General features: G+C 39.5%; 1 protein-coding gene across 1 annotated transcript in view; it reads right to left on the bottom strand.

The window, feature by feature from the left end:
• FREM3 (FRAS1 related extracellular matrix 3) overlaps nt 1-27,397 on the bottom strand; it is a 113,800-nt gene that overhangs the window by 61,910 nt on the left and 24,493 nt on the right. Inside the window, exons 3-5 of the mRNA XM_073001611.2 lie at nt 12,558-12,704; nt 2,904-3,134; nt 2,598-2,723 (exon numbers count right to left, since the gene is read on the bottom strand). Of these exons, the coding sequence (XP_072857712.2) occupies nt 2,598-2,723; nt 2,904-3,134; nt 12,558-12,704 (504 nt within the window). The remainder of the gene's footprint in view (nt 1-2,597; nt 2,724-2,903; nt 3,135-12,557; nt 12,705-27,397) is intronic.

The following is a 27,397-nucleotide window of genomic DNA, read 5'->3' on the forward strand; positions in this document are numbered from 1 at the left end:
GCATAACTAATCAAGTGCGCAAGTGATGGTTTTATTTTATTGAAAAACAGTAGCTTGCATCTCCTCCTAGGTAGTTTCCAACAGGACACAAATGAACTGGCCATATGAAAAAAGTAAAACTTCAAGCTACTGCCTGCCTCATCCTAGATAAAGAAAGATGTAAAAGAAATACAAAAAGAAACATAATTTCCCTTTGGTCTAACTCTAAACTACATTTTCTTATTTTTTTCCCTCCTTTTCCACTGGCTCATATAACAGAGTCTGGTCATAGGGAAATTCTAATCTAACAGTTAACTTATGTCTCTTATGTGTATTTTTCTTTCAATACGTTTGACAAGAAAAATCACTTTTTCATCAGTCACTCCATTCCCAAATCTAGTGGGGAGTGAAAGTTCTATTTGAAGAACATAGAAAGCTGGACAAGAAATGTCTGGAATGTAAAGATGAACTGTTATCTCTAGAAGGAGCAAACATACAAAGAAAGGAATTTATTTGTGATACGAGTTTTCAATTAACACAAGAAGTCAAATGAAGGTGGATGAAAACCAAAGATACCAACAGTAACCCCCCCCCCCAAAAAAAGCCTGTTTTCTGGGCAATAAACTGGACTTGCTACAAACTACACATATTTAGGCTTCTTTAGGAGCACATCATTTGCTCAGGCATGCAATAAGTGCACAATTTGGTGTGCAATCTGGGCACATCTAAGAGTGTAGTGGACAACTGACAAGATCACTCACATTGCTGACTGGTTTGGTTTACACTACACTAATTCCATTAAGATTATGGCAAGTATGTTTTTCTTTCAAGAAAATATGCATTGGGCTGCATAATGGTTAAAAAAAAGGGAGAGTCAAAAGGTAGATTAGTTGCTTTTCAAAACTTATTGTCTTTAGCTAAACTGATACCAAAACACAGTTCCAAGTTCTAAAATGGTTATATACGGTACTGAGAACAGCAACTTTATCGTCTACAGAGCAAACAGTGTCTGCAGTATATAAAAATAGTTTAATATGTGCTCCTTTCTCAATTTCATTTTTTGTTGATAAAATTCATCAGACAAGGCTGGAAAGTACTGTAACTGTGTTGTATCCCAAGCCCCTCAAGCACATCCTGGAATATTCTAGGCCCAGACTCAAGGTTGTTCAAACAGGAATGAACTTCTCTCATTTGCTCTGCTTCACATAATGTATTCTGAACTTTTAAAAATCAAGTATTTTCCAAGTGTAAGTGAAATTCTATTATGAAAAAGAGACTGCCCTAGCAATCTTACATCTCTACTCAGAGGTTAAGTCCCACTGAGTTCAGCAAGACTTACTCTTAATTAAGTGTGTATAAGCCTGCAAGGCCAAAAGCAATCAACAGGTTTACACCAAAAGTTCTCTCTCTGTCAAGGCCACCAAGCAAGCCTGAACGTAAAAACTGTAAAGTCAAAGCAATCTTATCTCGGCAAAGCAGGGCTAGTTTCTCAATACTTTCATCTTCGTATTACATCCCACAGTTGTGCTGAAATACTTAACATCTGAGACTGACCAACAGCTGTTGTGCTTCATAAACACAACTTCACTCGCTGTCTAACCTATGGAAGGATAAATCTTTCAGCATGTGCACCACACAGAAGAGAAGCCTTGAGAATAAGGAAACAACGAATTTTATAAAAATCACTTTGGAAACATTTTTCACCAGCCCCTGGTTCTCCAGGAAAATATGAAGAAGTTGAACAAGAGGGGGGAAAGGGCGGCTCACTGTATTATGTTAGACTATCCAGCATAAATTTTGCCATTCATATTACATAGTCTGCATTTAATACATGCCATCTGGCTTTTCAAAATCATTATTTTGTAGATCACTAGCCGTCTCTAGGTTTATTCTGAAATAAATGTCACAAACTAGGTTTCAAGTAAATATGGATAGCATAATAATTAAATAATCCCCTGGGGAAAGTAGTCTATCAAGACTTTTAATCTGAACAGTTTAAAGAACTCTGAAATCTTTAGTCTGAAATATCTAGAGGTGAGCATATATAAATTGGTTAGGTATACAGTACAGTAATATTTTATCATTCATAATCTATTTTCCACCATAGAGACTACATAATTTGTACAGAAAGGAAAAAGGAGAGAGAGAGAAAATAAAGTTTTAGGATTCTACTGGACAGGAAGGAAAGAAAGAAAAAAACCTTTAAGATTATATTCCTTAAGAAATACAACAATTGTCTGACCATCTATCAAATTGGTGTTTTTAATTCCAAGGCCAGTATCTTATTAAATATTTACACACATGAAACGCCAACTGTGAAAACTGCTGTAGTGATAAGATGAGCTGCTGATTGCAGCCAGTTGTGTGACTGACTGTGGCCTAGATGTGCAACACAGCATGCAACCACACACAACCAACACAATGCACAAATATTGTTCAATATTTGAACAATCCACTTGTCTTAGTATCAAAGCTCTTAATATTCAATGCTATCTATCAGATGCACATGAGAATATGTCCTGCAAAAGCAAAATTCTGCTATACAGTACACATTTCTTGACTACAGAGGCCTACAACAGTTGACACAACACATAGCTTAGTAATAAGGATCACCCTACCTTGGTGCGTAGAACAAATGACCATTAATTCATGGCTCACATCTCCTGATCTTCTGACAGGAATTAGCAGCTCACCAACATCTTCTTCTATTCTGTATTCTGACCCAGGAATATACACAGTTGATTCTGGAGGAAAATGTAAGGATAATTTTATATATAACTAAATATTAAGATAAATATTAAGTAACTTACACCATCTGTAAGACTATCATTTCGAATTCATTTAGAAACATAATTATGAACTCCCTCTAAGGAAAAAAAGAATAAAGTAAGACAGGGGGATAGTACCAGAAATGCAGCACCTACCATCACCTGGATCCACAATTTCCACTGTTGCCCTATCTGGAAATTCCAGGGCAGCCATAACTGGATCTGACAAAATAATCTGGAAAATCTCAGATTCCTCATATTCGTTATCTACGATTATCCTTACTCGCCAGGTAGCCACGGTCTGTCCTGGGTTGAACTGAACCTGTTTCTGGGCTTTCCCTTTGAAATCTTTATCCTTTTCTGCTGTTCCATCTTTTGTTCCAATACCTGAAAAAATATTTGAAACCAAGCAAACAAACAAGTGAATAAGAAAAAAAGAGGTTACTTACTGTAACTTTGGTTCTTCGAGTGGTCATCTGTGAATTCACACTACTGGGTTTAGTCTGCGCTTGTGCAGAGATTTCCGTAAGCTTCTAGAGCTTAAACATTGTTCAGTAGGACCACCCCTGCAGTACACATGGTCCGCCCATCCTGGAAAGTACCTCAGTTCCCACAAAGTCCGCCGCTGTGTAAAAACTGTGTGATGTAACGGACAGAGGGGAGGATGGGCGGGAAGTGTGAATTCACAGATGACCACCAGAGTTACGGTAAGTAACCTCTCTTTCTTCTCGTGGTCTCTGTGAATGCACACTAATGGGTGATTAACAAGCTTACCTGCTCGGAGGAGGTACGTCACGGAAGACCAGCTGATAAGACCGCTCATCCAAATGCTGAGTCTGACTTTGCCTGGAGGTCTAAATGATAATGGGTGGCAAAGGTGGATGGAGTGGACCATGTGGCAGCCCTGCAGATGTCAGGGACAGAAACGCCTCTAAGGAATGCCGTAGAGGCAGCCATTGCTCTTGTGGAATGAGCCCTAATTCCAACAGGAAGAGGCTTTTTGGCTAACTGATATGCAAGGTGTATGGTTGCCACAATCCATTTAGATATGGTCTGGGAAGAGACAAGGGATCGTCTATGTGGTAAATGCGGGGAAATAAATAGTCATTGAGACTTGCGGAAGGAAGCAGTTCTGGAAACAGAAAGCCAGTACTCTACAAATATCTAAGAGGTAGAGAGAGCGTTCTAGGTCAGTAGTTGGTGATGGGAAAAAAAGAAGGTAAGATGATAGGTTGCTTATGATGGAATTTGGAGACAACTTTAGGTAAGATATTTGGGTAAAGGGTGACTTTATTGGTGTGAAATTGAAGAAATGGAGGATCTCCTTGGAGAGCAGCAATTTCTGAGGCTCTACGAGTGGAGGTAATGGCCACCAGGAAGACAGTTTTGAGAGCCAAGAGATAGTCAGAAGTCATGGCAAGGGGTTCAAATGGAGGCAGCATAAGCCGGTGAAGGATGGTGTGCAAGGACCATTGTGGAGGAGGAAGTGTCCTCGTAGGTTGGAGGTTGGACACCCCTTTAAGAAACTGTTTCACAGTAGGATGCTGAAAAAGCATAGTGGAGTCCGAACCGTGTGGTTGATGGGCTATCATAGTTGATAGATAGACCTTGAGTATAGATAGAGATGTCTATTGAATAAGTGAGTAAGAAATTGGAGTACAGTGTGAAGCGTTGTAGGTGCAGTAGGGAGACAATGTTGAGATGCAAACTTGATGAAGGCAGACCATTTGCACCCTGGTGAACCATGGCTGTCTTGGACACCATGGGGCGATGAGGATTGTGTTGGATTGTTCTTGATGCAATTTGACAACTGAGGAGGAGGGGAATGGGAGGGAAGAGATAGATCAGGCCTGGTGTCCATGGTATCATGAGGGCATCGCCAAGGGAGCTGGGGCCGATTCCTGCTTGGAAGCAGTAGTGGGGACATCTTGCATTTTCTGCGGTTGCAAAGATGTCTATGTGTGGATGTCCCCATAGGTTGGAAAGACGACAGAATATGATATCGTTGATGGACCACTTGTGCATTTGAGTGGTGCGCCTGCTCAGGGAATCTCCAAGTTGATTGTGATGGGTAGAAACATGAATTGCTATTAGGAATATATGGCATTCAATACATCATTTCCAGATCTGTACCGTGAGATAGAGAAGTGGGAGAGAATGAGTGCCACCTTGTTTGTTCAGGTAGAAAAGAATTCTGGTACTGTCCGTTGTTATTTGGACGACAGTGCTGGTTACTAGTGTGTCAGAGTATAGAAATTTTATAAGCCTGAACCTGTATATGTGTTTCATTAACGAGCTGCCATTGTGCACAGATGTGAGAATGCTGAATCACTCTGGAGCTGATGCAATGACTTGAAATCAAAAGAAGACCAGGTGCAAGAGGATGAAGTCACCTGCATTCTGATTGGACTGAACAAAGCCATGTACATGTATATAAGTGGACTGTGTCTTTGCTTCTTTCTCTTCCTCCACTATCACTTGCTGCCATGCATGCTGTCAGACTGTACAAAGAGTTCCTGCCGTGCTGTTAAGAAACCTGTCTGTATATAACTGTAAATACATGTAAATACAACCGTCTTGCAACAAAAGAATAACTCTGCATTTTCTACTGTCGCCAAAACCGTGACATAGTGGTTCAAAGGTGCGGAGTGCTTTGAAAACGGCCAAGAGTTCAAGGTTTTTGATGTGAAGGCATCTCTCTGAGGGAAACAAAGGGCATGAATGTGGAGGTTGTTGCAATGAGCCCCCCAGCTGGTTGGGCTTGCATCCGTGGTTATCTGTATGGTGAGTCGAAGGAGAGCAAACGGTCTGCCTATGAATAGATTGTTTGGTGTGTTCCACCAGTGGAATTGTGCCACAAGTTTGGGTGTAACTCTTAATAACACTGCGGGCAAACTGGACATTGGATTGAGGAGGGAGAGGTACCATGCCTGCAGAGAACGCATTTTTAGGCATGCATGTTGAATCACCGATGTTGTGGAAGCTATGAGGCTGAGTAGGCGCCTCATAGTACATGGTGTGCCATGACCAGTACATGTGGTTGAAATTGTTGGAGTGCATTGTAGATTTTCGTCGCTCATTCTTGGGGAAGAAAGGCTTGTGCTGCTTGGGAATCTAAAACAGCTCTGATATAAGTCACTCGTTGTGAGGGAGTGAGCGTGGACTTGGTTATGTTGACCTTGAGGCCGAGATTGTCTAGGAGACAAAGAGTGAAATTTATGTCTTGTACTGCTTGATACCGGGAGGGGGCCACGAGCAGCCAGTCGTCGATGTAAGGGAATATGGTAATTCCTTGGGTGCATAGGTAGGCTGCCACTGGAATCATGCATTTTGTGAATACGCGAGGAGCAGTAGAGAACCCAAATGTTAGGGCCTTGAATTTGTAGATGGTGTTGCATAGAGAAAATCTGAGAAACTTTCTATGATTGTAATGGATGTTGATGTGGAAGCATGCATCGGTTAAGTCTATCACTGCAAACCAGTCGCCCTCTTGGAGGAGGGGTAAGATGCATTCCAGAGTTACCATGTGGAAATGTGTGTGGAAGATATAGTAATTTAGGTCCCCTTAGGTCGAGGATGGGGCAAAGGCCTCCATCTCTTTTGGGTACCATGAAGTACCCGGAGAAAAACCCTGGGCTGTCCTCTGATAGGATGATAGGTGATATAGCGTCCCTTGAGAGGAGGGATTGAACCTCAAGGTTGAGAGCAATACTGGTGTGGTGAAATCCGATAATATGTGGGTGACTCGTACAGAGTACCCTCTTAAGATGATGGTACCATGTAAGGGAATCGTGGGATGCTAGCAAACCCGTGGACTCCTGAGGACGTGAGGTTTTGACATCTGAAAGACCAGTCTCCGGTGTATGATGTGTCTTCCTGGTCCGCTTACGCGGAGGATGCGGATCAGGCAAGTTCGATTCTGAATCCAACTGACACATGGAGACGGAGCAACCCGAAGGGCTCGAATGGTCATATCGAGGAAGTACAGTAACCTCAGCCGAGGTATTAGCCCACGAAGGGGACTGTGCCAGTAAAGGAGATGATGGTTGTCCAGAAGGTGGGGGAAGATAGTCATCACTCTCGATGGAGACCGAGTCAGCACAAATGGTCTGTTGGTCCTGAATAGGGACTGAAGAGGGCACTTTATCCTTTTGATGTTTAGAGGATTGTAAAGTAGATGGCAACTTCTTAGGCTTAGGTTTCAACTGCTGGTCTGGTACTGAAGGAGACTTTGATAATAGTGTCAACTTAGGGGTCGAGCCATCCGCCCTAGGTTTGGAAGGCAGTTTTGCTTTAGATTTAGACTTAACTGAAGAGCCCACTGAAGCATCCGGAGACGGTAGTTGAGCTGGAGGCGGTTGTGCGGGCTCCATAGATGAAACAGGGAAAAGAGATCTTTCCCACAAATAGGATCATAGACACTGCTGTCTCAATTTAAGAGCTTGTTTAGTTAATTTCTTGCAAGTGGAGCAAGAGGCTGGCTGATGGGATTCACCAAGGCAAAAGAGACAAGCGTTGTGGCCATCAGTAAAGGGGATTTTACTAGGGCACAAGGTGCACCATTTAAATAGTACAGAGGAGGCCATAAACTAGCAAAAAATAAAAAATAAAAAAACAAGAAAAAAGGATTTAAAAGGGGGACTAGGGAGGGGGAAGCGACAAGGGAGGTAGAACAGGAAAAATCTTACAGAAGTCCCTTTTGAACACGCTAGAAACCTCAGCGGTGGCAAAAAGGAACTGAGGCACTTGCCAGGATGGGTGGACCACGTGTACTGCGGGGGCAGTCGTAGCGAACAATGTTTAAGCTCTAGAAGATTCCTGAAACCTCTGCGCAAGCACAGACTAAACCCATTAGTGTGCATTCACAGAGACCAGATTTTCATTCATCATTACTTGATAATCTTCAGTACAAATGCTGATTAAAAAGCTGACATGCCTAATTGGAAGAAAACAAATACTGTCTACAGAATCCATTTCTAATGAAGTTAACCATATGTCAAATAGCAACCATTATTTAGAATATAAAATGGGAGATGGCCTCCTCTCATACATAATTGAAGACTTGGGAGAGTTGCAGTTTTCCTTTTCTCTGCATGAACTTGTGTGGAAGATTTGTTTGCCAAGCTGCCTGGAAGATAATTTAAATATATATTTAACCTTCACCTTCCCTGCTTCCAGAAGGAGTAACTGTCAATAAGCTATACAGTATAGGAGTATCAGTTCCCGGGTCAATAAATTGGGGGCTGAGTATGTCAGCATGCTATATCCCAAAGTTGAGACATGCTTGAGAAATATTTTTTCTATCAAACCACACTTCCCCTCAAAACCTTGGGCAAACACTTATATCTCTACAGATGTTTTTGCTCTCCAGCTTTCATCACCCCTAGTCAGAGAGGGCTTTGGTTGCATACTCTTGCACTAGGCTAATGAATATCATCACTGGTGCCTTTCCCACCCCAACCTGCATCTGTAATACAACAGCATTTTGAAAGTATTCTTGAAGAATTTTGAAACTTGAAGGGGGAGCATCTTTTTCTGAGGTGAAATTTTTCAGTGGGACAATAATTGTGTGTAGGAAGCAACTGTCATATAACCAAAGTGCACAAGACAGATTGTGAAATGCCTTCATAGCTTTTGGGAAAAGAAAACAACTTCGGGTTAAACTAGGCATTAAGAGAAATGTGAGAGTAACACATTTACCTTCCAGTTAGGGAACTTCCTTAGAGACTTGTGTTCTAGTAATCAAACTTGCAAATAAATTTATGTTTACCTCCCAGTAACCAATAGCAAAATAAAACATGGTTAAATGCAAGATGTGGAGGTGAAAGAAAGCACATGCTACGACCAACAGTTCTCTTCTGCCACTTGAGGGAGCATCACTTCTAAATACAGGCTAAGCATATTGTAATGTTTGACTCTAGTTTGTGAGAATATAAAATTACAGTTAAAACTCAACTGTTTTAATTAGAACACATGGGTTTCTTGGGAGGCAGAGACTTCAATAGATGTATACTATTGTCAGTATCCTCCTGCTCAAAATTTAGATGCTCAGAATTCTAACTGCAGAAATCAGTGCAATGATCTGATGAGGTCTTTCTCATGCTCTTGGCTGCATATAACTTTTACCTTACTAGAACACTGCACTAGCTTCATGCATTCTGGAGCTCCATGCGTGCATGAATACTGAACTGGATATCAACCCGGATTGTCAAACTTTCAACAGTATTTGAAAACTGAAGACAGAGTGCAAGTGTATCTTAATATTACTATTTTGATCATACAAAGGGAATCTAAATTTTAATGGTTCTCAGTTCTGTTCTTGCAATCTCTGTAAAGCTTCAGTTCAGCAATAGGTCTCAAGAACTAGCTGAACTGATTTACTGAAAACGCACTTATTATCTTGTGTGGCACCTTAAAATCCATGCAAGTGACAAAAGGCATAATTAATTCTTCAAAAACAAAGTGAAAACTATTTACAACATCAGTCATTGTTTCAATTCTGACTTCCAGATAGAAATGTATGAATTTGATGATGGTTGTAATTTTAAACAAAACAGAAAATTCTAGCAAATGTATGCATATCGTAACATCCATGAGGATGGATTTTTAGTTTGTCAATTTTTTACTGCAAATTAACATAAAACAAATGGCCTATTATGTTTAATTTATGGTTTTATCTCTCTAAGCAAGTACAATAAGTCATGTTGAATCTGTCCCCCAGGGCTCAGAGAACCTAATATCCTGCAAGAAGCTTCTAAAAGATGTGAAGTGTGAAATCTTTTCCACATTAAGACCCCCAATTCCTCATGCTTCAGCCTTATTTAGAAACACCTGATGTAATGCACAGAAAAATCTGATTCAGCATTATGCTTGCTCTACATAGATCGCTGTGAAACACTGGTTAAATGTTGTCTTTGTTAAAAAGTCAAAATGACTGAAAAGGAAGAAGAGATATCTGGACAGGGAATCTTTTTGTTTCTTTGTTTTCCTTCACCACCGCCCTTTGCGCCTAATGAGGCATTGTTATCTACAGTACGAAGAGGGTGGACGGGCATCCCCTTTTTACTGAAGGAAATGCAATGCCAAAGGAAAACAAGTTTGATGTTTTATTTCACTTTGGCAAAATGGGATCCCTATACTGGGTGGTGAAATGAACCATGAACCAGCCTGCTTTGTCAGGTTTTTTTGGTTCGTGGTTCATTTTGTACCTATCTCTAATGTTAGCATTTTAAAAATTAGTGGGTCAATGTTGCTATACAATTGTTACCCCCTGAAATCAACATAATGGCCGGAATCCAATTTGGTGCTGCATAATGTAAAGTTATGCCAGTATAACTTTGCTGGACATTACATCCAGGTAAAGCAATTTGCACAATTCAACTGCACAATTTACTTTACCTGGGTGTAATGCTGAGCAAAATTGCTGTGGCAACTGATCACACAATATACTAGTGGAAGAGGTTTGTTGATAGCAATTTCACCTTGGCACTACTGTAGCTACCACAAGAATAGCATCCCTTGCAGCTATGCGACAGGACTGTGACCATTGCCATGTAATGTGTGACACACTAGTTCTAAGCCCTAAGAATGGCATTCCCCCGAGGTTACCAGGAGGCAGATTTTTCTCCTCCCAGAAGAAAGAAGATCCCAGATGCTCCACTGACATTATTATTATTATTATTATTATTATTATTATTATTATTATTATTATTATTATTATTATTATTATTATTATTATTATTATTATTGACTGGGCTTTGGACACATCTTGCAATAATACGGGGTAATTTGGTTACTTGTAGCAGCTGGCAACATGGTACTGGCCAGCATCCCAAGACCCCTGCTAGTGATGGCATGCTTATATAACTATATCTTGGTGACCAGTTTGAGATACAAGAGGAAGGCATGGCTTTTGGACCAATGACAGCAATGTCAGGGGAAAATCAGCATGACTCCCTTGATTTGCCTTTTAAGGTAACAGGCAAGGATAAGTTCATGCTGCCAAAATGGGCATGCATGATTTGCAGCCAAATGGGGATTATCCCCCAGGGAGCCTTCATAAAATAGCAAGTCTCACAGTAGCACCCTTTCACCTTTTCCTTATTGCAATTAATTTTAATATCACTTGTGACTTTTCCCCCATATTGCTATCTGGTGTCTCTAGTAAGTGAGCAATGTTTACTTCATTTTAAAAAAATCATCTCTGTCTTTTGCTGTGATTTAGAGGTATGTATGTCCTAAGGATGGAGTTGTCACTCACAAAGAAGATAGACCCTCCTTCCACAAACAACAGAAGGTAGGCCACCATTATGAAATTGCCATAAACCAGACTAGTACTACATGCCACAAGCATAAAGTAGACACTAGGAATATGTGTAGGCTTAGTTTTATAACAAAACCTTTTGATATAGTGATTTCCATTTCCTTGGTGTAGGGCTATCCGAGTACAAAACAGGTCAGAAAACAGTCAATACGTTTCCTCCTCAACTACCTCACTGCATGGCTTTTGGAGGGCTCCTATTTAATTTCAGTTCATTTGACTTTACACATATTCATACAATATAAGCCTAAACACCACATTTCTTCATCTCAAGCTTTAATGATAAAAGTATTTTCAAATCTCTACTTGTCCCATGCTTTATCAGGCGGTAGACTGGAATGTTCCACTTCACATTTATCTCAGTACTTGTGAAAAGCATCTGATAAAGAAACTTCAGCATTTTTATTGACTTTGTGTCTCCCCCCCCCCATTTCCTAAAGGAATGTATTGAGGCACAGTTAAACAAAGGCGGTCAAAGCATTTTGATGGGAAAGTTCTCTGACTTCTTTGAAACATTAAGCATTAGCTGACTACAAATGGGTCACTAATCATATTGTTATTCACTATGCATTACAACTTTTTAATGCTAATATTCATTGTCTCACTTTTTACAGAGGCCATGAGACTCAAAATGGAACTGAACCACTTAAAATTTATTATATTGAAGTGTTCCTAAGTAACAATACTCCAGAGTTAGAAAGATTCTGACATACTTCTTGAAAAGTAAGTCAGAATCTAAAGAATATATTAGTAATTTCCCAAATAACAAAACTTGGCTCCCAGCTCTCAAAAACGCAGCGTGCAAAAGGTCAACAAACTCCACCCAGCCACAAGGACAGGGGATCACTACACACAAAAGACCAGCTAATAACACCCATCAACCACAGGGACAGATAATCTCTTCTCCTTAGCACAATAAGACACGCACAACAAGACACACTAATCACCCATCTACAGAAAAAGACAAAAGCCTATCTCACAGCCATAAATACTGCACTCCCTAGCCAACTACACCAGAGCACAGAGTGCTGTCCTCTGAAGATGCCAGCCAAAGAGACTGGCGAAACGTTAGGAAGAATAACCTTCAGAACACGGCCAAAGAGCCTGAAAAACCCACAACAACTAATTTCCCAAATAGTTATGTATAATCCATACCAATATTCTCTGGTATCAACAACATTCCTAAATGTGTGCACATCTGGCTACAGAGCCTTAGCAAAACCAAACCTCTGTACTAAACTGGAAAAGTCCATGGAGGTGACCAATACAGCCTAACCAACTGAAAAGAAGGATTGTCTAAATTCATTACTGCTTGTGTTTTACAGAAGGAAGGCATTTACTAAATATAGCATACTTATCACCATAGTTGGTGTGATATCACACACTTGAAAGGTTTATTTAAGATATACAACTCTTCATGCTGTAAGGTTTCTGTAACTGAGTTACATAGTTGATCTCTGTATATTCAGACAGATCAAAGCCATACTCACTTACGAATGATGTCTCTCCCAGATATCCTCTGCGCTTGAGAGTTATTTCCAGGACTCTGGAATCCTCATCTATAATATAATATTCTTTCTCCAAAGAAATCCAAGCCCAGTTCAAACGGAAAGGCTGGCTCTTCAACTTGTTTCCTCCTAAAAGACATTAGAAGAACATTAATGTTACCATAAAAACATGCAATCTGGAAGAAATCCAAAAGTCTACACCTTTGGAAACTAAAAAAATTCACATGCATTATATGAATAACTACTACTTTAGCTTTTAAAATTAGTATTTTAAATTAAATTATTTTAGTATTTAGCTTTTAGTTTTTCTTCAAACAAATACCACTAACAGAAACAAAGAGAATTATAAATTGGAGCGGTAGTTCTCTTCCTTTTGAATCTCTCTCTTCACCTACCACTCGATCAAAGAACGTGAGTCCCACTATCTTAACAATGAGAAAATCACTTTTCCCCAAAAGAAGATGTCTATGCTCACATGCATTGTGCTATACTTATCGTTTAAAATAGCCACCCTCCACAAGGGCCATATGGCCCCTGGAAAGACCCTGACACATTTGAAAAGGGCCACAGACAATTCTTCACACATCACCTTATAAAGCTCATTATGCAAATTATACAATCTTCATTTACTCTATATTCAGTTTATGGTCAGGGTCTGTCAGAATGATTGATTTAATGTAGGTTGGAAGGCAGAGCCAATGGTGGATTGTGGGAAACACTATGTCCAATGTCATATCAAGCATGCCAAATGGTTACAAATGGCAGGCTGGTTGGTAGGAGATAGTATATCATACTTGCAAGAATACTTAGAATTGTTATGAAAAGTTTCCATCCCACCTAGAGTATTCCTGCGTCTCATCACCATTTGTAAGTGTAGCACTGGTAGAGAACAAATGCAACGAAGGCAGTAATAGACGATAATGATCCTTGTGAGGATGGGTTCATAAAAGGGATGGCCTTTGCCTCCACCTGCTTCCTGAACTTAAGTTTTTTAAACAGATTTAAAACTGCAGTCAGATCAACAATATGTACATGTCATTAATAGAGTCCCCCCTACTCCAAATGATTTCTGCACATGGCATTGTCTTGATTGTTCCTTTTTTGAAAAATGTGATTTAAATAAAATAAAAAATTACAGGAAAATCATGGGATTGTATATATCCAATATATATAATCATACTTAAAGGAATTATGTTTGTATCTAAATATCTTTCAATGTAACAATAAATGTCTATGATGTTATAAGCATTTGTACTAATTATATGCATACGTATTTGTAAAGAAAAACATTTGCATATAGTTGCTCTAACTAAATATAAGCACAATAGATATCCTGAATGTAAAATCTTCATTGGCTTAGATTTACTGATCTAGTTAGTCACATGCCATCAAGCTGATTTCATCTTATAGTTTTCTAGGGTACTCCAAAGTAGTTTACCAGTCCCTTCTTCTAGGGCCACTTTGGGATTGTGAAGCTTGCCCAAGGCTGTACACACCAGATCTTCAACTGGGAGCCACAGTGGGGAATCAAACTCCTGACCTCTGTAGCCAACTTTCCAACTCACTGAGCTACCCAACAAGTGTACCGGAGGACTAGGAAAGACTTAAAATGCTTTTGTAAAAAATAATGAAATCTTGCTTGGCATACTGGTATGTTCCCTGTACATATTTTCCAGCACTTACCAGAGACAGGAAGCTTCAAGCATAAAAAATATTCAGTTCTTCATTTTATGAAGAGGTTTATGAATGTAGGATATTGTACCTCTGTATTTATGATTCAAAACACCAGGAAATGGTCTGATATTACTGCAAAATATTATGCCTGTGTTACCAGCAGGAAAAAGGATGCTAAGCTTTACATAAGAAAGGGCAACCTGAGTTGACAACAATGGCAGTACTCAAGTTGATCTGTAGCAGTGGTTCACAACCTTGTCCCAACCTTCCTCAGATGTTCTTGGACTACAATTCCCAGAAATCCTGGTCAGCACAGCTAGTGGTGAAACCTTCTGGGAGTTTTAGTCCAAGAACAATTGAGGACGCAAGGTTGGGAACCACTGGTCTACAGCAGGGATCTTCAAAGTTTTTGCATGGAGGGCCACATAATATATATGCAATATTTTCAAGGGCCAAAGGAACACACGTGCATGTACGCACATGTGCATGCACTCCTGCCTGCACACACTCTTGCCCACCCTGACACCCTCACGCCCTCCTGAACACCCACCCGCCCTTGTACCCACACGTACGCACACATGCACAGACAGACTGGATAAAAAGACCAGGCTGGCTGGATGTGACCTTCAGGCTGTACTTTGGAGACCCTTAGTCTACAGGATACCCTCTAGTGTTCAGTATCATTCACAAAGTGACACCAAGCAAAGGAAAATCCCAGAAGCTGATTCCTTTTTTCCATCACTTAATTACTTCTCACCCAAACATAAAGCAATTATCATGGCTGGTTTCTAACAAGTTTCAAATTATTATTATTTGTTTGGGCTTCCTCCCTTTTTAGAACTGCCTATAGAATCTTGAATGGCTCTGCCAGCAGAATAATATCATTGGACTGCCATGTAATGGTAATCATTCTAAATCTTCCCTTCTAATTCCTGTTCAAAAGGGGGAAATGTCACAGAACAAGCACTGCATGTAACCACAAATGAGATTATCAAAATTTGCATTTTTAACAAAAGGATGAAAACACCCTGCATTTTTTCAAATAAGCACACATGCCTTTATCTCAAAGAACATTACGATAAAAAAATATACTCAAATCAGAAGGGATGACAACCATATGGCTCTTACTGAAAAAACTGCATCACTTTTACTAGGCTATTACGTTAATAAGATCTCTGATTTTTCTCCTGTGGAGCCACAAGGGCTCTGACAGCTTAATGCACCCCTCCTAGAGATGACAGATGTTGGAAGCTGCTCATGACAAGTGGTCTGTGAATTTTCCTTCTTTCAAAAGAGAGATAGAGATAGCTAAAGAGAGAGAGAGAACTTTTTGATAAAGAGAGGGGGGATCTTGAGTTTCAGTGCAAGCAAAGAGAAATGCGCTTATTTCAGATTTTTAAAAAATTCTTCCCCCCCCCCCAAACATATTTCCTACATCCATCCTGAACACTGAATGTCAGATCAAGGTAAGGCAAAGAGATCTGATAGCACAGAAAATGATCTCTTTCATCTTTCCTGATGTATGGTTAAAAGAAACCCCAGATAGTTCTGACATGCATTGTATTGTGTGCATGTACATCTGTGTAAGAGAGAGATGGACTTTCATTTTTCTCATTCTCCTTTCTCACTATAATCCTGCTGCGGTATTATATTAATTTTCCCTGTATATAGGTGACCTTCATAAATAGCTTTTAGACTTTATGGTATTTTAATAATTTATTCAGTTAATAAATTGGATCCAGAGCTAGGACTCAATGTTTTCTTTGGCAAGATGAAATAATGAAATAAACCTGGAATGTTTCCTCACAGAGCACTGGATCCTGACTGAAATGACAACACATAAACAAAAAGAGGATATATCAGATATTTGGAGCAACGTCTTGTATGTAATTATATTAAATTTAACATGCTGCTTTAAGGTGTAATGAGAGGACCAATAAAGTTACAGTAATTTAAAAATGAAGGCAACCTATTTCTGGCATATATTTGATACAGAAAAACTCTATTCTGGAAGATTCCTAGGTACTGTAAATGGAATCAAGTTATACCAGGAATTCCAAGCTAATAATGTACCAACTTTGTCAAAGACAAAATAGTTGGCTTCATTCAGTAAATGGAATCGCTGGTTTCATTTAATATAATTCTATCACGATTAAGTCACTCCTCTTGAGACAATCCAGATTCAAAACTACAATCTACCAGTGACACAAGTACTGTATTTTAACCATTTCAGATATCTGATACCCTCCTTTGACTAAGATTACAACAGATGTAGAATTATATATAGCTGTATACACAATAAAAATTTAGAGCAGACATTAGGGGGTCTCTTAATCCATCACATTATTTAAAACTGACTTACATTCGCAGGCTCTGGGCCATGTTAATATCTTAACATGTTGACAGAACACATTCCCTCGTTGATACATTGGCTATACAGTGAAACATGAAGAGTTATTGTTTATTTTGATAATAGCAAATGGAGTTTCTATAAATGATTGTCACATATTAAAGAAGAAAGTTCAAGTTATCATGCCTCCAGATTTTAAACATATGCAATGAGGTAATGTTTCTGCAACAAGCTTGGAAGTTATGGTAACATAACAGTGAGTAAAATTAGAGATGGCAAAACAGATTTCCCGTTCTGTTGTTGAGCCAATATCCCATCCCATTTTCAAATATCTTAAGTATTATACATCTACACCTGGTATATATGCCGCAAGCTATGAATTGTTCATTAGAAATAGTTCTACTTTAAAAAGATACATGTCCCCCCCCCCCCCGAGTCTCAGACGGAAGCATGATTCTCCTTTAAAATGAGGCCACCTGCATCTTGCTTTATCCAAAAAGAAAAGAAAGAGTGTTTTGTTTTCATCTGGAAATCAGAATTCAACAAGGCCACTTACAACCCAGTCCAACCCAGCCTTGCCCAACCCAGCCTTCGCTAATGGATGGATAGCAGTGCAGTCTCATGGTACACTGCCAATTACTTAACTGGACAAATAATCAGTATTACAGCTGACCATACCTTTTATGACAGAGGTGAGTAGAAGCTAGATCTAAATCTACAGATACGTCTCTCAATGATTTCAGTGATTTCAGATCTGTATGACTTTTGAGTTGGAATATCTTCTTAGGCTTAACATTCTCAAACTGCATGCCTTTTGCACCAGGTTCAAGCTGGTGGATCTCAGGATTCTACCAGAAAAAGAGAGCTGATCCCACAAGCCTGTGGCTTGCCTACTCCATCTTCACTACCATCTTCATTCACTAGAAGAATACAGTGATGGATATGTGGTATGGTGAGCAATCGGTAGCTTTCCAGATTGTCAGACTGCAATTGCTATTACTTTACCATCGGCCAAGTTGGCTGGAAGCTACAGTCTGCAAGGATCTAGAAGGCTGTAATATGTCCTTACTGACTTGTAAACTTGTGTCAGTTTTAAACATCTAATAAGAATTCAAATAAAGATCAAGGTTAACATCCATCTTATTCAAGGAGGCAAGGTGGCATAGTTGCATAGGCTCACATTAAGATCTTATACATAGGTTTATAGAGAGGCTGCACTACTAAGTAGGGGCTGAAGGCAGTAAAGGGGGGAGTCCACATTTGTGAGGTAAAAGACATTAACAGGCATCCTTCTGCCCCCCTCCACAACAGTCAGCTTTCTTCATTATCTCTATTCATAGCAATTAGGAAAGCCACAGCATGGATGATCATGGTCTATTTAGATCCATATTGTTTATAATACAGTAGGTTTCTCAACTTTGGTCTCCTGATATTGTTGGAATACAAGTCCCAGCATCCCTGATCAATGGCTTTGCTGACTAGAGCTTCTCGAGACTGTTGCTGACAAACATTTCTACGTGTAAGTTTATGCTTCTTTGCATTCTTAACTAGCACAGAGAGAGGACAGAGGCAGCCAGCCAGAAGGCAATTCAGATCCAGTGAGGAGTTCCACAGTGGCCTCCCCAAGGTATAGGGATATATTGGCTCACGGGGAGGGGTTGAAGCTGTGCTTGGACAGTGGGCTAGCATGTAAACCAAGCTTTTGTCCAGCCAGGTGAAGGCAAATGTTTATGCAACAACAACAACAACAACAACAACAACAACAACAACAATAGCAATAGCAATATTATTATAGTTATTGTTATGATGATGATGATGATTACTGCACTCTATACCAGGGCACATTCCAAAAGTCAAAACAGTTAAAATACAAGCATAACATAATTTCAACGATAAAAACATGCAGCAAACTATTATCATTCCATAAAACAATAAAAATGATCAAAATATCTATAATAACAATATAATAATTGAAATACAGTAATTCTGTTCCAATAATTGCCTATTTCCATGCAAGGATGGTTTTGATACTTCCTTATACACACTTAGAAAAAAAAAGTACTATTGCTTGGGCAATGTAAGGCTCCTCAGTGAGATCATCACACAGATCTGATGCTGGGACAGACCTTCTCCCTCTTCTATCTTGGTATGTGTGCGTGCAAAATCATTTTGAACAGAACAAAAAGATAAAATATGACATGATATATGAAAGATAAATCTTATTAAAAGCAACATTCTTCTGAACACAATGCATACTTCCATTGTTACCTGTCAGGCATGAGCAACTTGGAACAGGTCTAAAATATGTGCTTTGCCAGCCACATTCAATTCAAAAACAACAGAGTCCAAGAGTAATATATGTAAAAGTCATGAAAAAACATAACTTTACAAATTATGGCAAAGGTGAGGTGAGTAGTTCAAGGGAGCTGCAATTTTTAAAAAATGGTATATATATAAAAAACAAAGACAACCCATTCTATAAGCACCTTGTCCATATGTGAGCTGCTGCTTTGTGATGCAGTCCCTCAGCATTTACTGTGTATGCAGTACATGAGATCCAGAGATGGAACACATTACATTTTTAGACTATAGCTCCCAGAATAACTCAACAGGACTCCAATTATGTTCATCTTTCCTCCCCAGTCCTTGCCCTCCCACCAATCTGCAGTTAATTCAGGAGGACTCACACAGTCTGACAGAAAATATAGGGAGCTGCCTTATATCAAATCAGTCAATCTGATTTTAATTTATGAGTTATCAAGTTGCTTCTGATTTACGATGAAGCCATGAATTAGTGATCACCAAAGGGTCCTACCATTGAAAACCCTGACTCATATTTTGTGAACTAAAAGTTGTCACCTCCTTTATGGTCAATTCATCTCATACTGGGTATTCCTCTTCCACTGCCTTCAACTTTTCCTAGCATAACTGTCTCTTCCCGTGAGACTTGTCTTCTCATGGTACTGTATGTGCAAAATAATGACAACCGCATTTTTGTTATTTCAGTTCTCAAGCTTGATTTAATGTACATATGATGAACTTAGTTATCTTCCCAAAGCTCCATGATATTCATAAAGATCTGTTCCAGCATTGCATTTCAAATTATTCCCCTTCCCAACAGTTGGCTTTCTTCATTATCCGTTCACAGTAATCAGGAAAGCCACTGCATGGATGGACATAGTCTATCTAGTTCCATATTGTCTACAATAGGTTTCCCAACTTTGGTCTCCTGATATTGGTCAGAAGCCCTGACCAATGGCCTTACTGGCTAGAGCTTCTGGCTAAACAACATCTACGGACTTCAGTCTGGAGCTCTCTGACCAATGACTGGCAGTAGCTTTCTTGAAGTATCCAACAGAGTCTTTCTGAGCCACTCCTTTACATGCTCTATCACTGAGCCACTGTTCCTCTCCCAAATGGATGTTCTGACTGGCAGGGGATTACCAAGATCCCAGGCATAGATCTTTTCCATCTTATTCATGAGGAAATATCCTCCTGGACCTTCTGTTCATAAACCATACTACTAAATTACAGTCTTCCTTCCAAAAATATTTTTCATCCCTATGAGTACACTAAGAGGAAGGAGATGTTGAATGAAAATCAAAACCATTTAAAAACAAAATTACCAATATCAAAATGCCCTTATAAGTATCTATGAGCTAACTGAGCTGGGCTACCTGACAGCAGAGCCAGGGGTAAGGAATTAAATTCCCCTCTGTGCCTATAGGAGAGGTAAAAGCCAGCCTGTCATCTTGGGAAAGCTATAAGGCCCTAGAGCAGTGATGGTGAACCTATGGCACATATGCCACAGCTGGCATGAGAACCCTTTCTGCAGGCATGCGAGCCATAAGTTGTTGGAACGCTACTACCCTCCTCACAGCCAAACCTCAGAAGGCAGCTGCAGCCGCAGTGCTGGCACTTTGACAGGTGGATTGGGAGCAGCTAGCACTCACAGTGGATCCAGAGTGGGGTCTTGAGGCACCTCCGTGCCCGGGATTCCCCCTTCCGCTGCCACCTCCGGTTCTGCCGCCGCTGTGGCATGCCACCCGGTGTTTTTCCCCCCCAGTTTGGGCATGTGAGCCTAAAAAGGTTCGCTGCCACTGCCCTAGAGTGCCCTCAGAAGAAGGCAACAGTAAACCACTTCTGAGTAAGTCTTTAAAAACCCTGGAAAAAGTTGCTGTAAGCCAGAATTGACTCAACGGCATATAATTATCACAATGATGCAACCTAATCTGAAATACTTTGTCAGTTCAAAAAAGAAGATGTTAGCGAGAAAAGATACCGAAAAAGATTGTTGGGATGAGGAAAATCCCTTATGCGAAAAAGCTAAAACTTTTCAATCTTTTTGGCTTTGGAAAAAAGACAATTTACTTTGGTCCAAACATTGATACATGGGATTTTGCAAGGAGTGCAGCATGGTTGGCTTGAAACAGAGAGGATACTCCTTCCCGCCACTTGGGAGAGCACTCCCTCCCATTCAGCCTATGGGCCACACCTGATGCAAAGAAAGTGGACACAGAGAAATCTTCTTCCTCTCATAATACAGGCAGTGATGGTCTGATAAAACTTTGTTTCAAATCATAGCCTTCTTTAATAATAAAGTATGAAAACAAAGAGAACAATAATTCTTAGATATTAGTCTTTTTAACACTACCAATACAAGTACAAAAATGTTTGTGGATCTAAATAATTTAGGAAATAATATTAATTTATATAAAATGATGATGACAACAATGACAACTATGTTATTACCTTATAAATAGGATGGTGAACTAGATCAGTTATTTTCAATGGGGGCCATATGGCCCCCCGAGGGCCCCTGGCATATTTGAAGGGGGACACAGACTGGGAACAATTTTTCACACACAGCCCAATAAAGTTCATTATCCAATGATTCATTCTACAGTGGTGCCTCGCTTAACAAGCGCACTGTATAACGACGAATCCGCATAGCGATCCCCTTTTCGGGATCGCTAATGCGGAGGCATACCGATCGTTCCAATGGGCAAAACTCGCATAGCGACGATCAATCTTCGCTTTGCGATGCCCGCGGATCAGCTGTTCAGTGGTTCTAAATGGCCGCTGGACACCCGAAATGGCCGTGCGCAGCGTTTTCGTGCCCTCCCCTCACTTACCGAGGGCGCGAAAATGGCTGCCACTATGTAGGAAACTTGGCTGAACGGTAAGTTTAGGGCCCACTCGAATGCATTAAACGATGTTTAATGCGTTCCAATGGGTTTTTACGTTCCGTTTAGCGATGTTTTCACATAGCGAGGGTTAATCCGGAACGGATTAACCTCGCTATGTGAGGCACCACTGTATATTTCTTTCATATTGTGTTTTGGCCATGGCAAAAAAAAAAAAAAAGGTTGAGAATGGCTAAACTAGATAGGCCTTTACTCCAATCCAGCAGAATCATTGCCACATTCTTACAGAGGTGAGGACTGGAGTATTGAGGGTTGAGAGTATTGAGAGTTCAGCCACAAATAATCTGGAGAAAGCTTCAAAAAAAAAAAACAAACTACTTTTTTGAACAAATGTTCCCAGAATCCTCCAACCAGGATGGCAAACTCTGAATCTGATTTTGATCACCACAAAGGTGACTGTGTGCTAATAATTAGGAGCCAACAAGCATCCTAGCAGGAAAACATTGCCCATTTTCGACAGACTTTAACACCTAGATATATTTCATACCTGCCAATACATACATACATACATACATACATACATACATACATACATACATACATACATACATACATACATACATACATACATACATACATTTACTTATTTACTGCCCACTAGTGCGATGTACTATTCTGAATGGTTAATGAATAATAAAATGAAACAAGCAATAAGAAAACTATGTATAGGTGCTCTGAGACATCAGGACCTTCAAATGCATGTTGCTATCTTAACAAAATGTCTGCCTGAACATCTATCCATGAACTCAAAAGCTAACAAAGAATGTGAAAGAACACTCAATTAAACAGCACTGGTATTATTAACACACACGTGCACACTCACAGTGTACCTTAATGATACTTTAAGCCTTAGACAAAATATGATAAATAGCCTTTATGGATGCCAGAACAGTGTATTCAAGTGAAATGAATACAGGATGATGTAAAAATAAACCTGCTATAAGAATAGATAGCTATTCATAAAACTCTGAAGAACTTGCTAGGATTCTGGAAGGGTTCCAAGAGCTGTGACAGAAATATAAGTTCCTTCACATGCCAGAGAACCATTTGCCAGATAATGTTCTGTTCAATGAGGAGACAGTGAAAGAAAAGAAAAGGAAAGGAATGACCACTTTTTTGGAGGTTCCATTTGACTCTTAAAGCCTTACTCTTATTGGCATCGGCTAGTGACACTGCCATGAAGTCCGACACTAATTGTTATTCTGGCAACAGTTACTGGCAGCATAACAGAAGTTCCAATCTCTGCTTCTTCCTGCAATCCAACAAATTCTCAGGGGCTTGTTTGCACCTGGCTTGCTTGAACAACACTACACAACAATTTGCTCATTATCTAGTTCATTATTTTGCTATTCTTGTGTGTTCAACAAATATGGTTACATTTGTAACTAAGCCTGCAAGTTTATTGTACAGTATGGTATTATTAGTACAGTACTAATAAAACATTAGAACAGTCTTCCTAAGTACTTCCAGTCCATTTCTATACACATCTACAAAAAGGCAGGCCCCACGGAGTTCAATAAAAGTTATTCACAGGTGTGTATAGGATTATAGTATGCACCCTGTTTTTCTGTTCAAAAAGACACTTGAAACAGCTCAACACAGTGACACAAATACAAATGCACTAATTTGGAAAATTAAAAGGAACAGTAGGAAATTAATTGAAGAAAAAATGTCACAGTAATCTATGCACAGCCTGTTAATTTAACACTAAAACAAAGGCTGCAATTTATTTCATAAGCATAATACAAAATGTTTAAACATTAATATCTGTAAATTCTTGGAATGCAAGCACTTAAAAAAAAATAAGCTAACAAGAAAGCAAATCAGGCATACAACCATTTATACAATTAAAATCAACCAACCAGCAGGATGCTCAGAACTTCCACCTACCCTCTTACTACAAGTTAGAACAGGCAAAATGAAAGAAGAGCCCTGTGGGCCCTATGGACCCAGAGGGCTCCTTTCAACTGTAGCCTTGCCTGGATAGTCTATCCTGGAGTCTACTGCAGTAATCACAGCAACTTTGTAAAGTAAGCTAGTATTTCACAAATACTCTTGTATTTGTGAAAGCATTCAGCTTTGCACCAGTTGGACTATCTCTCCATCTGAAATTTCAAAGCCTTCAAGTAAAGCTAACCAGCTATCAGAATTTGAATACTATCCCTGTCCTGTTCCACAGCCACCGACAGCCCCTGGTGTGCTCCCTGGGATGGTCCTGAATTTGGAAGCACTGCTGTTTGAGCTAATTTGCTACTGTTAATTTGGAAATTAATTCTCTAATGTTAATCATAATTGAAAATTCTAAAACTAATTTGACCATTGTTAACAAAGAGCACAGTTATACTATGAAAATAAATTGGGAGGTATTTTTGAAGTTAGTTTCAAGTCACATGGTAGTCACATGATTTTGGGTCAGTGTGAGAATCCTCTTGGGAAAAATTTTAATCTGTTTTTAAACTATATTGTACAATGGTTGAGGGGGCTACGTCTTTGCATTTGAGGCTTTGTCCTATGCCTGCCTTCACACTGCCTGCTTCCCACAGCCACTCGCTGTGGTGCTATTTTTAATATTTGCTTTACTTCTTTCAAAGTGAGATAGCACTAGATCAATATTACAAAGGGTCCTACCATTGACAACTCAGATAGAAAAAATAAAACAGCTCAGACTGCAAGGTTTTCCTATACAGTAATCCAAAACAATGACATCCATTGCTTGACAAGTCCCACAGACGTAACTTACATTGTCAGAAGCATCCAATAAGTTGAATCCATATAAAATAAAATCAATTTCACAAATGATTTAAAATAAATGACCCCCGCACAGCTGATTAAAATATCTCAATTACCAAATGAAAAATATGATTCCCAGGCCAAAGAAAATCTGTGCTTCCCTGTGCATCATGTAATTCGAATTTTAAAAAAGTATTTCAAGCATGACAAATCTGATTCAAAAACAGGTGTACTGTATTTTACTTGTAACCACACCAAAAACATTAGTGAAATCCTCCCTTAAATTGATTAAAATTACCCAAAAAGATCGAAATGGTCAACCTTTGAAATGATAAATTAAATTATCCTGAAACATAAATTGTTTTTGTACATTTTAATATAGCTATCACTTAACAAGTTCAATAACTATCTTTAAAGCCACTGTTACAATTCTTTAATGAACTGGGGACAGTGTACTGTACCAACATTTGTGAATTATTTTCAAGCACTATTATTTAAATGATACATTCATTCACTTTCATGTGGGAGGAATCTGGCCACTCCATGCCTTGTAAGACTGCATGCTTTATAACAAGTGTTGTTCTCAGTTGTCCAAAGACCAAGCTATATCTTAGAGATAATCCTTCTGAGGAGAAAGAGTTCAGTAAATGCTGACAATATCTATTGCCACAATAGGTGTTTCATACCTCCTGTAATCTGCATATCTGCTTGCTTTATGATTGTTCATCAGGAGCTAAGTACAGGCTCCATTTCCAGCTATGATTGTTCAGTCACAACCATCTGCCTGAACTACATTTCTCAAACTTTAAATGCTTGTTTACACAGGCTCAATTTGAATGGGATGGATCAATCTAAATAGGGTCTCTACAGATCACAGAGTGCCAGTATGCCATTTGGTGCAATTCTTGCATCTAAACAGCATAAGCACTTCAGACCTCTTTGGGCTGGCTCCTTCTGCTGTCAATTTGCCATCCGGTGAAGTGGCTTAAGACAAAATCCATTTCAGAATATTGGCAAATTAAACTCTTACTCTGTGCCCTCATTTTTCCCCTTCCCTTGTCTTAAAGCTCTAGTCAAGAACCTGCCCACAGCTGAATCTACCATGAAGAAGAATACCTATCTTCTTTAGCTATTTCACAATATAACAAATTGACATCTCAACAGAGGAAGAACCTTTGACAGCCTTGCTTTGGTTTATTTCCAGAGATCACACATGTTGAAAAGAAACCATAACGGAGTTATCCTACCCACACTGAAAAGGCCCCTGAGAGGGGCTCAGAAAGATGCAGGTAGGAATGCTCTGGGAAAAATTTGGTTCATTCTAGTGATTACACAACGTGATCCTGGGAAACACAGGTGTGAACCAATCCATCTTTACAATGGTCCAAACAGTGGGCCAAATGCTGATCTAATTGCAGCCTAAGTTATTTTACTTTCTAATGATGGGATATCTAGAATTGGGAAGAACATCTCAACTGAGAAGGCTTACTTAGGACTACAGTTGTGCCTCGCTTAATGATTGCCTCACTTAACGAGGAAATCGCTTGACGATTAGGTTTTTGCGATCGCAAAACGATGTTTTAAATGGGCTTTTTTCGCTTCCCAACGATCGGTTCCCTGCTTCGGGAACCGATTCTTCGCATTACGACGACCTAAAAACAGCTGATCATCGGGTTTCAAAATGGCCACCGGGTGTACAAAATGGCCCCCTGCTGTTTTCTAGGACGGATTCCTCGCTTTACAGGCAGAGAAAATTGCTGCCCCTATGGAGGATCTTCGCTGGATGGTGAGTTTTCAGCCCATTGGAACACATTGAACGGTTTTCAACGCATTTCAATTGGCTTTTTTATTTCGCTTAACGAGGATTTCGTTCTACAGCGATTTCGCTGGAACGGATTATCCTTGTTAAGCGAGGCACCACTGTAATTCTGTCTTATCTTCTTCTTGTTCGGGACAAAAGCTCTCAGCACTGGACTAGGAACCTTGGGAGGAGCTAGGCTAGCTCAAAGCCTTCTAGTTGAGTCTTTTCTCCAGGGAAACCACATTTAGGAATCAAGTAGAACTCCTGGAATGGAGAGTTATGGGGGGAAATAATGCAAAAAATAAAATCCAAAAATCCCATCCCTAGGGATATCTGTAACATACAGTTACAATACCTGAGCTTCATACTATTGGAACAAACAATATTTACAGGTGGCCTGTAAAGCACTTTGAACATTCTCTCCCTTTCCCATTTTCTGCTCCCACTCAGGAATCAGATCTTACACAAGCAACCTGTTGCTTTCAAAATCAAGTTGGTTGTGTATTGTGTGCAATTCTGAAGAAATACAAATTACAGATTTTTGTAAGAAAAGTCAAATTGAAACAGACAATGTGTGTTATCTGCCACAGAGTTGGAAATGACTTACAGTGACCTTGACAGGACTTTCAAGGTGAGTAAGATATTCAAAAAGAGGTTTCACTAGCTTCACATGCCCCCCCCACATGAGTTTTCAGGGTCAAGCAATGATTCAAACCTAGATCTCCTGAGTCTTAGTTCATCAATCTGTCTAGTACATCACAGAGGGCATCAAATGGATATTCATAAAAAGCTCAGAGGGATTAACTGGAATGGGAAGTCTCCATAAGAACTCAAAATCTGTCTTCCCCCCTTAAGACGTATTAAGTAAGATAATATTTCCTTCCTACCAGTTCTTGAAAACACAGCGGAAATTGAAAGGACGAGTGGAACGATTTCTCTAACTGATTAGCTAATACATAATGCATTACATTTTGATTTAACTGCTGCGGAAACATCATCAAGTATAACAAATCTTTATTTCTGGCTTACTGTCAAATACAGCCTCTCTGCTAATGTCTTC

Source organism: Pogona vitticeps, chromosome 5 (assembly GCF_051106095.1).
Source record: "Pogona vitticeps strain Pit_001003342236 chromosome 5, PviZW2.1, whole genome shotgun sequence".
Classification (NCBI taxonomy): domain Eukaryota; kingdom Metazoa; phylum Chordata; class Lepidosauria; order Squamata; family Agamidae; genus Pogona; species Pogona vitticeps.